This window comes from Oratosquilla oratoria, chromosome 4 (genome assembly GCF_046742065.1).
Source record: "Oratosquilla oratoria isolate Oo_2021 chromosome 4, ASM4674206v1, whole genome shotgun sequence".
In the NCBI taxonomy this organism is placed as follows: Eukaryota; Metazoa; Arthropoda; class Malacostraca; order Stomatopoda; family Squillidae; genus Oratosquilla; species Oratosquilla oratoria.
The window spans coordinates 79,830,540-79,844,506 of NC_134780.1; the positions used below are offsets into that span (position 1 = coordinate 79,830,540).

Here is a 13,967-nt window from a genome sequence, read left to right on the forward strand (position 1 = left end):
CTGTAGTCTTGGAATGAGTTTAACTTCGTCCTCCAGTTCCTTAAGCTTGGACAGACTGGAAGCCATCTGGTCCCGGATGGACTGGAAGGTTGGGCAAGCACAAGAGCGATGTTAGCAGCAGTTCAATCAACTTTTACCTATCAATGCTCCCTTTTTCCTGTTAAGTGTTTTAGAATTTTTGCATCGAATCTACCTCTTCAAGTTTAGCACCAAATGAAAGCTTACAACAACTGCAGAGATGTTATAAAACAAAGCTACATATTGAGTTTAGTTGACCAGCCTCATTCATACTCTTATACTTAAATCCCTACCTATTTCAATGTTAGCATCAAATGTAAGCTGTGTTGCTACACCACTGTACCACATGTAGATCAAACATAAATTCTGGTATGTGAATTCTCAGTTCCATTAGTACCTGTTATTCAAACATTTACTTCTGACCAGTAAAACCTAGACTTAAGTGTGTAGCTCTGTTTTTAATCAATTTACCAAGCCTGGGCAACACAAGCACCATCAACACAAATTTGGGTCCCACAGAAGCTTGTTCCATGTAACCAGGGGAGCTGAAAAGTGGGTACATGAAAAAAACACGATCTGTCCAAAATCCAGTTCAGTCTTCTATGACGGACCTATTCCCCCATTACTGCATGATGCATAAATAAAAAAAAAAAAAACAGATGGGGATGCACACGAATCAAACAATTCTGGTTACAGGACAATAAAATATGAAAAGCGTCTACTGCCTATTAATCCAACTGCTTGCATTACCCGTGGCACAGTACACTGAGCAAACATATCTCACACTGTTCACAGCTGAGAAGCAAAACATCAATGTCAACATATACTATCCCACCTGCAGGGTATTTGTGCTGACGCCTGAGACTGCTGAAGTCACACTCATTGTTTCGAGGTCAGGGATGGGCATGACATTTGAACCTCCTCGAGCAGCATTAAGTGCAGCCAGGGCTTCACTTAAATGGGACGAGTGGTGGTGTGACTGCGTCATGGTGGATGTGGTGTGATTCGTGGTTGTAGAGGTGAGAGGGCCTGCATGTCCCGAAACTGTGGATATGCTGGATATGGAAGAATTGGACCCTGTTCTTTGCAGCCAGGTCTGGGTTGGGATCTCTTCAGGTGCTGAGAGGGCAAAACAAGAGGATGGTAAATATATATTTAGCAATCATTAAAAATTAAGGGAGAGAGACTGGAGGAAGTGGATAGTTTTAGATAATTGGTTGCAAATATGGTGAGAAAGGGAGGAGTGGAGGTGGAGATAGAATGTAGATTGAGAGAAGCAAGTAAATGCCTTGGGGGATTAAAAAGTGTAATGAGAAATAGACATTTGGGAATGGATGCTAAGAGGAGATTGTATGAAGGAGTGATTGTGCCAATAGCACTGTATGGGGCAGAAATATGGAACATAGAGGAAGAGAGGAGGAGTTTGAATGTGTTTGAGAAGAAATGCCTGAGAAGTATGATGGGGGTTACTAGGCTGGATAGGGTGAGAAATGAGGTGAGGAGGAGAACGGGGGTGGAAAGTTAGTGGCAAGATAGGGTTGATGAAAAAGTATTGGGAAGGTTTGGACACATGGAAAGAATGAGTGAAGAAAGACTAGTAAAAGAGGTATGGACGGCAGAGGTGGAAGGGGTGAACATGAGGGGGCGACCAAGGATGAGGTGGATGGATGGGGTAAAAGGGGGATTGGGAAAGATGGGAATATCTGTTGAGGAAGGATGGGAGAAGACAGAAGATGGGGGTGAATGGAGAATGGTGGTGTACGGATGATGCTGTGATGCATGAAAGGGAGTGGGTGGGGGTGATGGAGTATGAGTGAAAAAATAATTTGATGCAGGCTGAAGGAATTTCTCCCTGCCTTCTCTTTTTCTGCATGAGGGGACAGAGAGGGGGATTGCCAATTTAATGAAGCAGCCTTGCTGTGGATGTGCTGTGTCTCGCGACACTGCTTCTGACCCAGGGCAGCAGGTGAGATGCAGGGATGACCCATCATCCAGAAGGAACCAAGATAAGACGGAGAGAGGGGGGTGAATGGGAGGGGAGTATGTGAGATGGAATGGGTGAGAGTGGATTTTATGCCTTTATTTTTTGGCTACCTCCCTTGTCAGGGGGAAAGAGCCTTTGATATATGTATGTATATAAAAAAAATGTGGGGAAAGTAGCCAAGCAATGCATGTAACCACCCTCCACCCATCCCACCCATACTACATATACATACATATACCAACAGCTTTTTCCCCCTTCTCCTTATCTTGGCTCCTCCTGGATGACGGGTCATCCCTCCATCTCGCCCACTGCCCTGGGTCAGGAGCAATGTAGCAAGACAACACATCCACAGCAAGGTCACTTCATTTCATCAGCAATCCCTCTCTCCATCCCCTCATGCAGAAAAAGAGAAAATAGGGAGAAATCCCTTCAGGCTGCATCAAAATATCGTTCACACCAACTCCCTCACCCCCATCCCCCACCTACTCCCTTCCAAGCATCATCCATACACAACCATTCTCCACTCACCCCTTTCTTCTGTCTTCTCCTTTCCTTCTTCCACAGACATTCCCCTCTTTCCCCATCCATCCATTCTTGGTTGCTCCCTCATGCTCACACCTTCCACCTCTGCCTTCCACACCTCTTTTACTAATCTTTATTCACTTGTTCTTTTCATGTGTCCAAACCATCCCAATACTCTTATATCAACCCTATCTCCCAACTCCCTTTCCACCCCCACTCTCCTTCCCTCCTCATTTCTCACTCTATCCAACCTAACCCCTACCATACTTCTCACACATTTAAACTCCTCCTCTCTTATATTCCATGTTCCTGCCCCACACAGTGCTGTAGGCACAATCACTCCTTCATACAATCTCCTCTTAGTATCCATTTCTCATTACACTTTTTAATCCACCAAGGCATTTATGTGCTTTTCTCAATTTACATTCTACCTCCACCTCCACTCCTCCCTTTCCCACCACATTCACATGCAAGTATCTGAAGCTATCCACTTCCTCCAGTCTCTCTTCCTTAATACTCACTTCCAATTTGCTGCCACATTCTCCCTTTGTACATCTCATCACCTTGCATTTACCCACATTTATCTTCAACTTCCTTCTCTTGCACACCTTCCCAAACTCTGTTACTAATTTTTGTAAGTCCCTCCTCTGATCCTGCTACAAGCACAGTGTCATCAGCAAACAACAACTGGCTTATCTCCCATTTTTCTCCATTTTCTTTTACCATCTCCAATCCCCGGCCCATTACCATTATGTTTACCTCTCACACCACCCCATCCATTTCTAATTCTAACACAGGCTCTACTACTCTTGCAAAAACTCTTGACTGCTCCTAACCTCTTCCATATGATGATGCCTACATAGTTATCATGAGGCACGAGTATATGAGGATGCATTGGCATTTTGATTATATTTACTTTGTAGTTGTTGCTGAGTGACCCCCAAATTCTATGAACTGGCTTGATCATATTTTCTGTAATTATTAATATTCAGAGTGAAAAAGAATGAGTAATACAGCTGTAACTTTATATTTTATAATGTGAGTATTGTGATGCATCATCAAATCATTTTACATCAGGCAGCTGACGATGCACACGAGAATTTGATTCATATTCAAGAGGTTAACAGCTTTCCTCCTATACTATATATCTGCAATACCTCCCACAGTGCCTTCCTGTCTACCCTGTCATAAGCCTTTTCCAAGTCTGTAAAGGTCCAAAAAACATCCTTACCTTTTCCTAAAGCTTTCTTACATATCTACCTTACCACAAAAATCTGATCCAAGCAACCCCTACCTGACCTAAAACCACACTGTTCCTCACCAATTACTCCCTCTTTTCCTCTCTTAATCCTCTCAATCAAAACCCTCCCTTAAGCTTTCCCAACTACATTCAACAAACTGATCCCTCTGAAACTACTACACTCACACTTGTCCCTTTTTCCCTTGTAAAGTGGAACTATACAGGCACTCCTCCAGTCCTCCAGCACTCTACCCTCTTTTAGACAAATGTTACACAACCTCACCAGCCATACTAGTAAAAATAAGAAATTAAATTACAGTATAACAGAATACATACTAACAGCTTAAGAACTAGAATCACTACAAAAATAAATGTAGGTCACAAATGTGTAGTGGCATGGGAGAACACTCCAAGCTCCATCTTTGCCCCCCCCCCACTTCTAACACTAGAAATTACTCCTAAAATTAACCAACAGTTAAATTTATATATCTACATAGAAACCCCTTGTGAGCAAGGTGGGATTAAAGAGGGGGTTTCTATGCAAATATACGAGATATGAAGGTGATTTCTGACATTTTATTTTATTCTTTTTATTTTTTTTTTAACAACACTTGGAGTGTTCGTTCATGGCACTACTCATGCAAATATCACTTGCAACTGATATGTCAAAAAAATTTCCCTCCAAACCCAAACTAAAAAGTTCAGTGCATTTCTATGAAAATGCAAAACTTGTCATAAATGAGTGAATTCATGCAAAGCATATTCAAAAACATACTGAATTGTGTAAAAGCAATATCATGAAATAAAAACAAAACTTACTATTCCACCACATTTATGGAACAAATACTTAGTCTATCAGCCATCACCATAACAACTGGTGATGATTGTTGGTAACTCACATGTGTACTGTTGTGTGTTCTCCTGTGTGCATCTCGAAGCAGCAGCTGTTACCTTAGACCAGCTGCGTCTTAACACCTTGAGTAGAGCCAGCTGAGGTGTTGATGTGGGGGAAAGAGGTAATGGAGGAGAGGAAGGATTTGAAAAGAATGTAGATGGAGCCACAGGACCTGGGCAAGGAGAGGAGGAGGATAAAGGGGAGGTGGGAATGGCCATTGAGCTAGTAAGACCTGAAGGAGAGGCAAGTCATGCATCTAAGTTTGTCGTCTGGTTAAGCACGGGCATGTCTGTATCTACATGCAGAGGGTCAATTAACCCTTTCACTGCTTTTTTTTTTACAACTTTAGTCAAGTATTCTAGTTGCTGCTAACTCAAGCCTAATCTAAGTTAACCCTTTCACTGCATTTTATGATTGAGTTATTTTTAAGAGCCACCAGATGATTTTATGCAGCTGAGGGAAACCTCTTTTGCAGTGAAAGGGTTAAAACACATGTCTGTCAGTGGATACCATGATGACAAAGGGATGCTGTAAGTTTAGAAAATGCTACCATGCATAAACAAGTGCAATTTATTTTTTTAGACATTTACTAAACAGAAACATAAACGGGACAATGGGGGAGGCGAGTGTTTTGGGAAAATCAATAAATACAGTAACCACCACAGACCAGACTAGAAGCTATGGTAACCATAAAAGCACACGTGCAACCCAATACTATAGGCAAACACATGAACTTGTTACAACTAAGGATGATATCCTTGCAAGTAAAACTAAGCACACACTGACACAAAGACTACAAGATGCAAATAACAGACTTAGAGATACAATAATCTCCCTACCTCAATGACATTAACTGCAAATTTCATTCAAGATGATGGCACACAGTTTAAAATGGCTTCAAATTACCCTTCCAGGATTGGTGAAGGTCTTTATGGATTTTAGTCTAATGCTTAATAATTTCATTCAACCAAGAGGAGTGTCAATGAAGTTAGTTAAAATGGGTTGGCTGGATCAATGGATCAATCTCATTGCCCCAGTTCGCAATTGCCAGACCCATGGCCACTATCCAGTGGATTTAAACATTTTCAAATCCTATTTCTGTATGTCAAACTAGCTGGACTCTTACAAAGTGAGAAAGTTATGATACAATAAGACCAAAGTTGATAATTTCAAAATAATTCTAATATTTGTGACTTACTTTAATGTCACAAACTCTCCCTCTCTGAGGCTAAGATAATGCCTCTTTCTGGAGGACTTTTTGAAGGTGGACATTTAACAAAGTACTGAATGCCCATACTAAACTCACTTGCTCCCAGGCAAGACTTGAACTGCTCCACTCCTGACCTCTACCCCAAGTAGATATGCACCACAGTAGCCAAAGAAGGTCCCTGGGCCCACCCATAGATCTCTATGGAGAAATGTTGGACTGCTGTATGTGTTGTGTACCTATGGGATTTCTAACTGGAAGGGGTGACAAGTGGGCTTTATTTGAATGTGAGACGAGTGTCTGGTGGGTGTATGCTTTGACTCTAATACCCCCTTTATAAGTTAGAAATGGCCTTTTATGTATGTATATATGTAGCTAGTAGTTGGAGGGTAGCAATTATTAGTTGTCTCAGCTCCTACATCAAAAAGTGGTGGAAGAACAGAGGAAGCTGATGGAGAGGAAGAGATGCAGATGGCACCATACCCTCAGGGTTGCCTCTCTGGATGGAAGTAAAGGTGTTGATGGACTTTGCAAAGGGCAACCAATTGGGAGGCAACTCTATCCCATGTCCATCCCAAAGAACCTTCACTTGCAGTGACCCACCACTAATCTATCATCATAGGTGTTCATATCAAAGACTCATGTCTATATTGGATAATTCACCCATCCTTTCCATCTCATTTTCCACATTATTTCAGCGACTAAGAAGCAACACTACATGGGAAGTACAAATGGGTAAGCTAGAAGCAAGCGACTTCACTATAAGGTAAACTATAACTTAAAAAATGTAAATAATAAAATCACAACAGTTCAAAGAAAACAGCAACATTCTTACATGAAGAAAATTAATACACCACTGCCAAGTAACGCTGAACTCACCTTGACGAGGTAACGTGTGAGGTCTTCCTACTTCCAGCTTTGGACTCCCTGAAAAGTTGAATGTGTCTGTAGGCCCCGAGGGAGTGTGGTGGAGGAGGTCAATGGAAGGGATGTTAGGCGGCAGCGTTTCTGAATAGCTCTTCTTGCGGCGCTGACTCTCACGTGAACTTTCCAAAATTTCTTCAAAGTCCATGACAGCCTCCTGTTGGAGCAAATGAAAATGAAAACCTCGTCCTAGCATTAACAAAACAAAAACAGACACTGTACAAAACAAAGGTAAATAAATACTTCACCAAAGATAGAATACTAATGTAATACTCTCTTGCTTTGACAAAGTTATGAGAAATGGATTAACTAGCTCTGCCAATGTCAAACCATTGGCTGTACGACTGGTTATCACAAGGCAATGATGCTACCATTGTACTATGCAGGAAATTAAAAGGAATGTTCTAGAACTCATCCTAACCATTCCTCAATGTCAATTCACACAGAGTAGTCTTGATTTCATAAAGTCTTCTATTCAGGAGTGCATGTGATTCACCATGGTCTTGGATCACGTGTTGGACTCTTGATCGGCAGCTATTTCCCTCCCAGAAGAGAGCTCAGAGCTCATATATGACTGATCTATGGGTAATGCTGTGACCTTACACACCCACGAGAGTTGGAGTAACGACTCGTAGCAATACTGAAATTATTTCAGCTCTGGGCGAGATTCGAACCCGGACCGCCGTAGTGGCGGCCGTGAACGCTACCACTGCGCCATCGAGTCGTTGTGTATGTGTGTGATTCACCATGGTCTTGGATCACGTGATGGACTCGTGATCGACAACTATTTCCCTTCCGGAAGAGAGCTTTAGGGCCGATTTATGGGTAATGCTGTGACCTTACACGCACACACACACCCAACTCCCCGCCCACGCGAGCTGGAGTAACGACTAGCAGCGCAGGGATACTGAAACTATTTCAGCCCAGCGCAGGATTCGAACCCGAACCGCCGTAGTGGCAGCTGGGAACTCTACCACTGCGCCATCGTGTGTTCGCGCGTGTGCGTGTGCTTGTGTGTGTGAGTGTTTATGTGTGTGCGAGCGTGTGCGGTAACAAATTAATGCCTTTGTAGGTGTGTCACTGGTAAGGTACGAGGCGCTGTGACCCCTCAGCTGAATAAAATCGCCTGAAGTCACCCTGTTGACGTCAATAACACGTCTACGGGCCCCGGGCTTGTATCTACGCTCACTTGGGCAAATAGTTCTCTTTCTGTTATTGGGAATCTCTGGAATTCGAAAGTCTCCAATATTCAGAAGGTTCTGTAATTCGGAAGATTTGGTTCCGGCCACTGGAGGTGAGTTACATCGAGAGAGAGGCCGGAAGGAGACCTTTCGGTCCATAACGAGGCCGGAAGAAAGGGAAGAGTATAAGAGAGACAATGAGATGGCGAGGAGGAGGAGGAGGAGGAGGAACAAGACCAAGGATGTTTATCCAAGTGCATTTCAAAAATCTGATTTTCTTTCTTTTCCTAACAAAGAGAACGATCGGCGACTCGTTACGCCTCTTGATAAGCCTCCCCCTTCTCTATTTCCCTCGTACCTGTAGGGCCTCGTTGGCATCCGAGTTGGCGGAGCTGTTGGTCGTCTTGATGACATCTGGCGGGGGCGGGGTCCTCCTCCGGGGCGGCGGCGGCGGCGGCGTTTTCCTCGGGAAGGACTGAGTTCGCCGCAGTTCGGACACTAGCTGGATCTTTCGCTCGGCGATCGAAGTCGTCGTGGGCTCCTCGATCTGGGAGAGAAGGGGGAGAGGGGGTTATCATTGCCATGTTATCATTGCGCTGGATTGCTTGCTTACACACACACACACACACACACACACACACACACACACACACACATACACGCATTTACCTACAGACCGAGCCATATGAGCTGAGCTCTCCTTCGGATTGGTAAGAGCTATCCATCACAAGCCCAGCATGTGACCCAAGGCCGTGGTGGATCCTATACACACACACACAGTGAATGGAGCCCACACGTGAACAAGACAACCCCACAGTGTGTGACGTCCAATGCTTCCCGTGATAGATAAGCGTCAGCCTCGCTGCAACACAGCTGGGGAACAATGCAACTTAGTCGACGGCAATGCGGCCAAAGTGACTGGCCGTTATCTTTTCAAACCTCTAACGTTATTTACTTTTTATTTCATTTTATTACTATCACCAGTAACATTATTGATGCTGCCATTACTATTATTATTATTATTATCATCTTTACTGTTACTAATATTATCATTATTTTTCTATTATTATAATTTTTTCAGGTGTCGCCACAATTTCATTCTGCTCCACTTCCCCAACCCGTACCTGAACGAAACCATCCACCGCCAGCCTAAACAATTTATAAAGAGCAAACAATAACGTTGAAGGGAATATTTACCAAATGCTAAACAAAGTCTATTTCAAAGAAAATATGTTATGTATTAGTTCGTTTGTTTAAAATCAATATACTCAAAATAAACCGTTCATTTGTTCAAAATAAATGGGTCATGTTAAAAAAACTTGATTTGTTCAAAACAAATAGTTCATTGGTTCAAAACTATGACCATATGTTCAAAATTAATAGACATGTTCAAAATAAATGGATCATATGTCCAGAACTAATAATCCATTTGTTCAAAATTAATAGTTCATTTGTTCGCAATAATTAGTTTGTTCAAAAAATTACTCTGCATAAACAAGCTTGAAACCCTCGTCTAACCCAAGGGCCCGGATTGCAGGCTTTTATCCTGATTAATTCTAATCAATTCTATTCGGTTCATGGGTGGATGGGGGGTAGAGGGTGACGGGGAATTGGGGTGGGGGGGGGAGGGGGAATCAGACGCGGGGCCAAACTGGGTCAGCATTGATCGGATCGTGACCTAATTTTTGCCCCCAAGGACGCCTGCTCCTGTTCCTTCGCCTGAATAAATTCACCTGATGTCACGGGCAAGAACAACATTTTCATGGATGCCGGGCTGGATTAGAAATAAAACAAATCAAACGAACAAATAAAAACAAATAACAAGAAATAAAATAAATTTCAAAATAAATGCACAAATAAAAATGGAAAAAATAAATGAACATATATAAATTTCATAAACAAGTAAAAATATATAAAAAGTAAATATATGAATAAAATAAATTAGTGGCAACAAGAAGCATCATATGTACATGTATATACAAATCCACATCAATATTATTACACGGAAAAAAAAACACAAGAGAGACTCCAAGGAAATCCTTACGATTTCGAGTTTGGTGACCGTCTCCGTAGGCTTCGTGAAGGTGGTGGTCCCCCCCGCACCGACGACCTGCTGCACTCCGCCGCTGCTACTGACGGCGTTGTCACCGGAGGAGCCACTTCCGCCGCCGCCGCCGTCGCCCTCCTGCGCTCTGTTGGGCGTCAGGCCGAGCAGGACCTCCATCGACTTGGTCTGCCGCCGCCGCGCTCGCTTCAGCTTCTTCAGCTGCTGAAGCGTCGGGTTCTCGTTCTTGCTGCCCTGAAAAGCGATCACTCACTCAGTCGACATGTCTGCGGACACTGCGCCTGCGCCGTCTACGGGAGGGAGGGGGGGGGGGAAGAGCAACAAGTGTGTCAACACAAGGTGTCGCTTCCTGGGGCGGGCGGGCGGGCGGGCCACCCTCCCGACGAGGGCCCGATGCACTGAACCCGGGACCACAAAAGACACAAAACATCCACAAACAGGTATAAACACACAAACCAACACACGTTCACGCGTGTGTGCGTACACGCACACGCGTACACGAGGGTGACCTTGTACAAGGTACAGGAGGATAAGTACGAGAAGCAGACGACTGGGGGGAGATGGGGAGTACCTGGTTGAGCATCTCGCAGTACCGGACGAAGTCGAGGTCGATGTGGTAGCCGTAGGGACAACAATGGCACCGCCCGGACCTTCCGTTCTGGATGTGGGTCTCGTACAACGCCGCTCCGGACATTCTACCACCATCTGTGTTGCAAAATAAAAAGACACAAATAAACAAAAATAATCAAACTCGTAGATAAAAAATAATGACGTCGTGACAACACGAGAAAAACGAACCGTTACAAATTAATCTATTTTCTTTTTGCAATGACTCATCCTCCATAACACGCGTGATCCTACCATTACACATAACAAAACATTTGAATTGAGAACACACAAATACACGCGAAATTACTAAATTATTATTGGGATTATTGAACAAAAAGTAAAAACTGTAATCATTGAACGAGCATGGGTTTATGTCGACAACACTGAGTCCTGCCAATGACCCCGGACGGCTTGTGGCACAGGCGGCAGCGACGACACCGTCAACAGCAGCCCATGCAGGAGCAGTTTTCCAACCCGCTCGCCCGCCCGGCCAGACAGGTAATGCGGGGGAGAGGGGGGTGGGAGGGGGAGGGGGGGAAGGACCCAGGAGAGCGCCAAGCTTTGGATCAACCCAGTGCGCGCGGCCTGAGAACGAATCCTCCCCACCCACCCCCCACACACACACCTTCCCCTTCCACCTCGACCTCCATCCTTCCCTCCCTCCCACCCCCTTCACGCTGACTCAGAGATAGAGCCAGGAATCTGCGGCAGATAACATGTGGTTACGAACGGGAGGGGGGGGGGCGGGGGTTGCAGTGCCACGCTGCTCGCGTCTCGATTGTGGGGGGGGGGATAGCGATGGGGGGGGGAGGAATAGGGATGTGGAGGGAGGAAGAATGGGGACCCTTTAGGCCTCACGTGGGTCTCGAAACCTTTTTCACAGGAGTCCCATAGTTATGCATTCCTACTCCTTAGTTAACTGGGATTTGTTTCTAATACTAAATTCACTAGACATCCACTAACACTAGTTTTAGGTTCGGGGGCCCTCTTTTGGGGTTCCGCGGCCCACTTAGGATCCACGGACCAGAGGATGTGATCTAGCGTCTTCTGGATGAATTCAAGGGACACTCAGTGTGTATACAACACACAGGAAATGGGAAGCTGAGAGAGACACAGAGAGAGAGAGAGAGAGATGGGTGGGGTAGAGAGAACGAGAAACCCTTTAACACGTCGACTTTATAAATTTTGGTTAAGGTCAGCCGAAGGGGGGTGGGGGGTGTAAGGGGGAGGAGGTTTCCTCTTGGACTGAGGGGAGTTTAGATCAATCGTGTCTAAACCCCCCACCCCCTTTTTTCTTCATCCAGATATCCACTCTCCCCCGACCATGCGGTTAATTAAAATCTCCTGCATCGAGAGAGAGAGAAAGAGAGAGAGAGGAGGGGGAGGGGCGATGGATTGAACATCTTTAAGGTAGTGACACCTTTTAGAATTTTTTTTTTTAGTTTAGGGAGCTGACGTAGAGATGAATCCTAGTTCGATGGACCTCACAGCCCAATGTCCTCTCTGCTGAATGAAACCACTTAACTATAGTCAGAAAACAGAATATAAAGTGTGCCATTGTGATGAAGCGTAGGATGAAAAAAGAAAAGGAAAAACATAAAGAAAAAACAGAAAATACAGCTGCAGGTGGTGGCGAAGGTGAAGGGGAAAGGAGGGGAAGGGAGGGGGGGAACCAGGCGAGGGGGGATGGGGGAGCAGTCGTAAAAGGGTGGGAGGGTGGGTGGTGGGGAGAGTAGGAAGCTCACCTAGGCAGAGGCTACCAACAACGAAGAGAACGGAGAGAAAATATTATATAAAAAATAAATAAAAATCGAAAATGAATGAATGAATGATTGAATAGAATGAAACAGGGAGATACAGCTAAATGAAGAAAATGAATGCTACAAGGCAAAGACAATTGGGTGAAGAGGGGCATGGACAGAGATGGGGAGGAAGGGAGAGAGGGAAAGAGCGAAAGAGGGATGGGTAAGGGAAGGTGAGGCAGAGGACAAACAGGGAAGAGGCCAGAGATATACGAAGAAAGGGGACCGAGGGGCGAGGGAAGGGAGAGAGATTACAGAACGTCGAGAGAGAAAAGAGAGAGTGAGGGAGAGAGGGTGGGAGAGGAGAGAGAGAGAGAGAGAGAGAGAGAGGAGAGGGAGGGAGAGAGACAGACAGAGAGGGGAGAGGAGAGAGAGAGGGGAGGGAGGAGAGGAATGGGAGGGGAGGGGGAAGTGGAACTAACTGGAAAAACAGTGAAATGGCAAAAATATTGACTAGGGGGAACAAGAGCAGTAGGGATAGGGAGGGCTCACCTTTGTGTGTGACGGGACTGGTCTCTCCCTTGAGAGGGGAGAGACTGTTGAAATAGTCGGCCGCGTTGGTCTTCATGGCCGGCACGTTGGCGGCGATCAGGAGGCGGCGGGTCACCGCCTCGTGCAGACCTGAAAGCAAAAGAAAAACGATAAGCTTCTAATTGAAAAAAAGATTAAATTGGCAGGTGATTATATTCATCTCGTGACGCCCTCTGCTGCCCCCCACCCGGATAAACACACTTCCGGACGTTTTGAAAGGATTCCTGAACTCCAGAGTGCTCTGGGGAAGGGCTCTGGGAGAGCTCTAGAGGTGTGGGAGGGGGAGGGAGCAACTTTTCTACCTAAGTTATGTTATGCCCAAGGCCAGAACAGACCAGGAACAACCTATTATGCTGGTCTTCGCTGCCGCTTCGAAATTACTGATTAATTCATTTGTTTGTGACAAACGAATAAAGTCTTATCTACCTTACCTATCGCTTGCCTGTTCGTATACTGGCGAATTATCATTAAATGCACAAGAACTGATAAGGGAAAACCATGGGCGAGTGGCTATCTCACACTAATTCAGTTTTCCTTGGACACTTGCACGCTGTAGCCTGATTCCCACCTCCACCCCGACCCTTTTTCCTAATATCCATTTTATTCTAATCCGGTCTCGCTAACAACCAAACGGTCGCCCCGCGGTGTGGAGCTTCTTTCAACATGCTTGCCCGAGTATAGATTTGTAGTTAATATCTACATTTGATTCTGGAGTACTGGTGTTGGAGAGGCAAACTCTTGAAGATCTCTGGTTTAATGGTCCAGGCTTCTCTGGTTTACAAGTACATGCAACCTCCGAGGAAGACTCGTGGGGTTGCCAGATTATACATTATATACAAGTACAAGTAGACTGTTGCCATATTTACAATTTGGTACATTAAAAAATTTTCGATTCGGTTGGCGACGATGACAGGAGCAGCGTCTATTGTAGCAGCAGGTGTTCGGGCGTTTCCCTAAAACAAAGCGAGGCCCATTGTCCGAGCAGGTGT

General features: G+C 44.9%; 1 protein-coding gene across 4 annotated transcripts in view; it reads right to left on the reverse strand.

Annotated features, from left to right (window-relative positions):
• Kank (KN motif and ankyrin repeat domain-containing protein 2 kank) overlaps positions 1 to 13,967 on the reverse strand; it is a 231,029-nt gene that overhangs the window by 30,539 nt on the left and 186,523 nt on the right. For 2 of the 4 annotated variants that reach the window (XM_076184458.1, XM_076184457.1), the window contains 8 exons: positions 12,940 to 13,068; positions 10,608 to 10,741; positions 10,016 to 10,270; positions 8,330 to 8,518; positions 6,746 to 6,947; positions 4,664 to 4,891; positions 854 to 1,137; positions 1 to 81 (listed from right to left, as the gene is read on the reverse strand). In XM_076184458.1, coding sequence (XP_076040573.1) covers positions 1 to 81; positions 854 to 1,137; positions 4,664 to 4,891; positions 6,746 to 6,947; positions 8,330 to 8,518; positions 10,016 to 10,270; positions 10,608 to 10,741; positions 12,940 to 13,015 — 1,449 coding nt within the window. In that variant the 5' untranslated portion in view covers positions 13,016 to 13,068. The remainder of the gene's footprint in view (positions 82 to 853; positions 1,138 to 4,663; positions 4,892 to 6,745; positions 6,948 to 8,329; positions 8,519 to 10,015; positions 10,271 to 10,607; positions 10,742 to 12,939; positions 13,069 to 13,967) is intronic. The other 2 variants (XM_076184460.1, XM_076184459.1) reach the window with 2 other exon arrangements.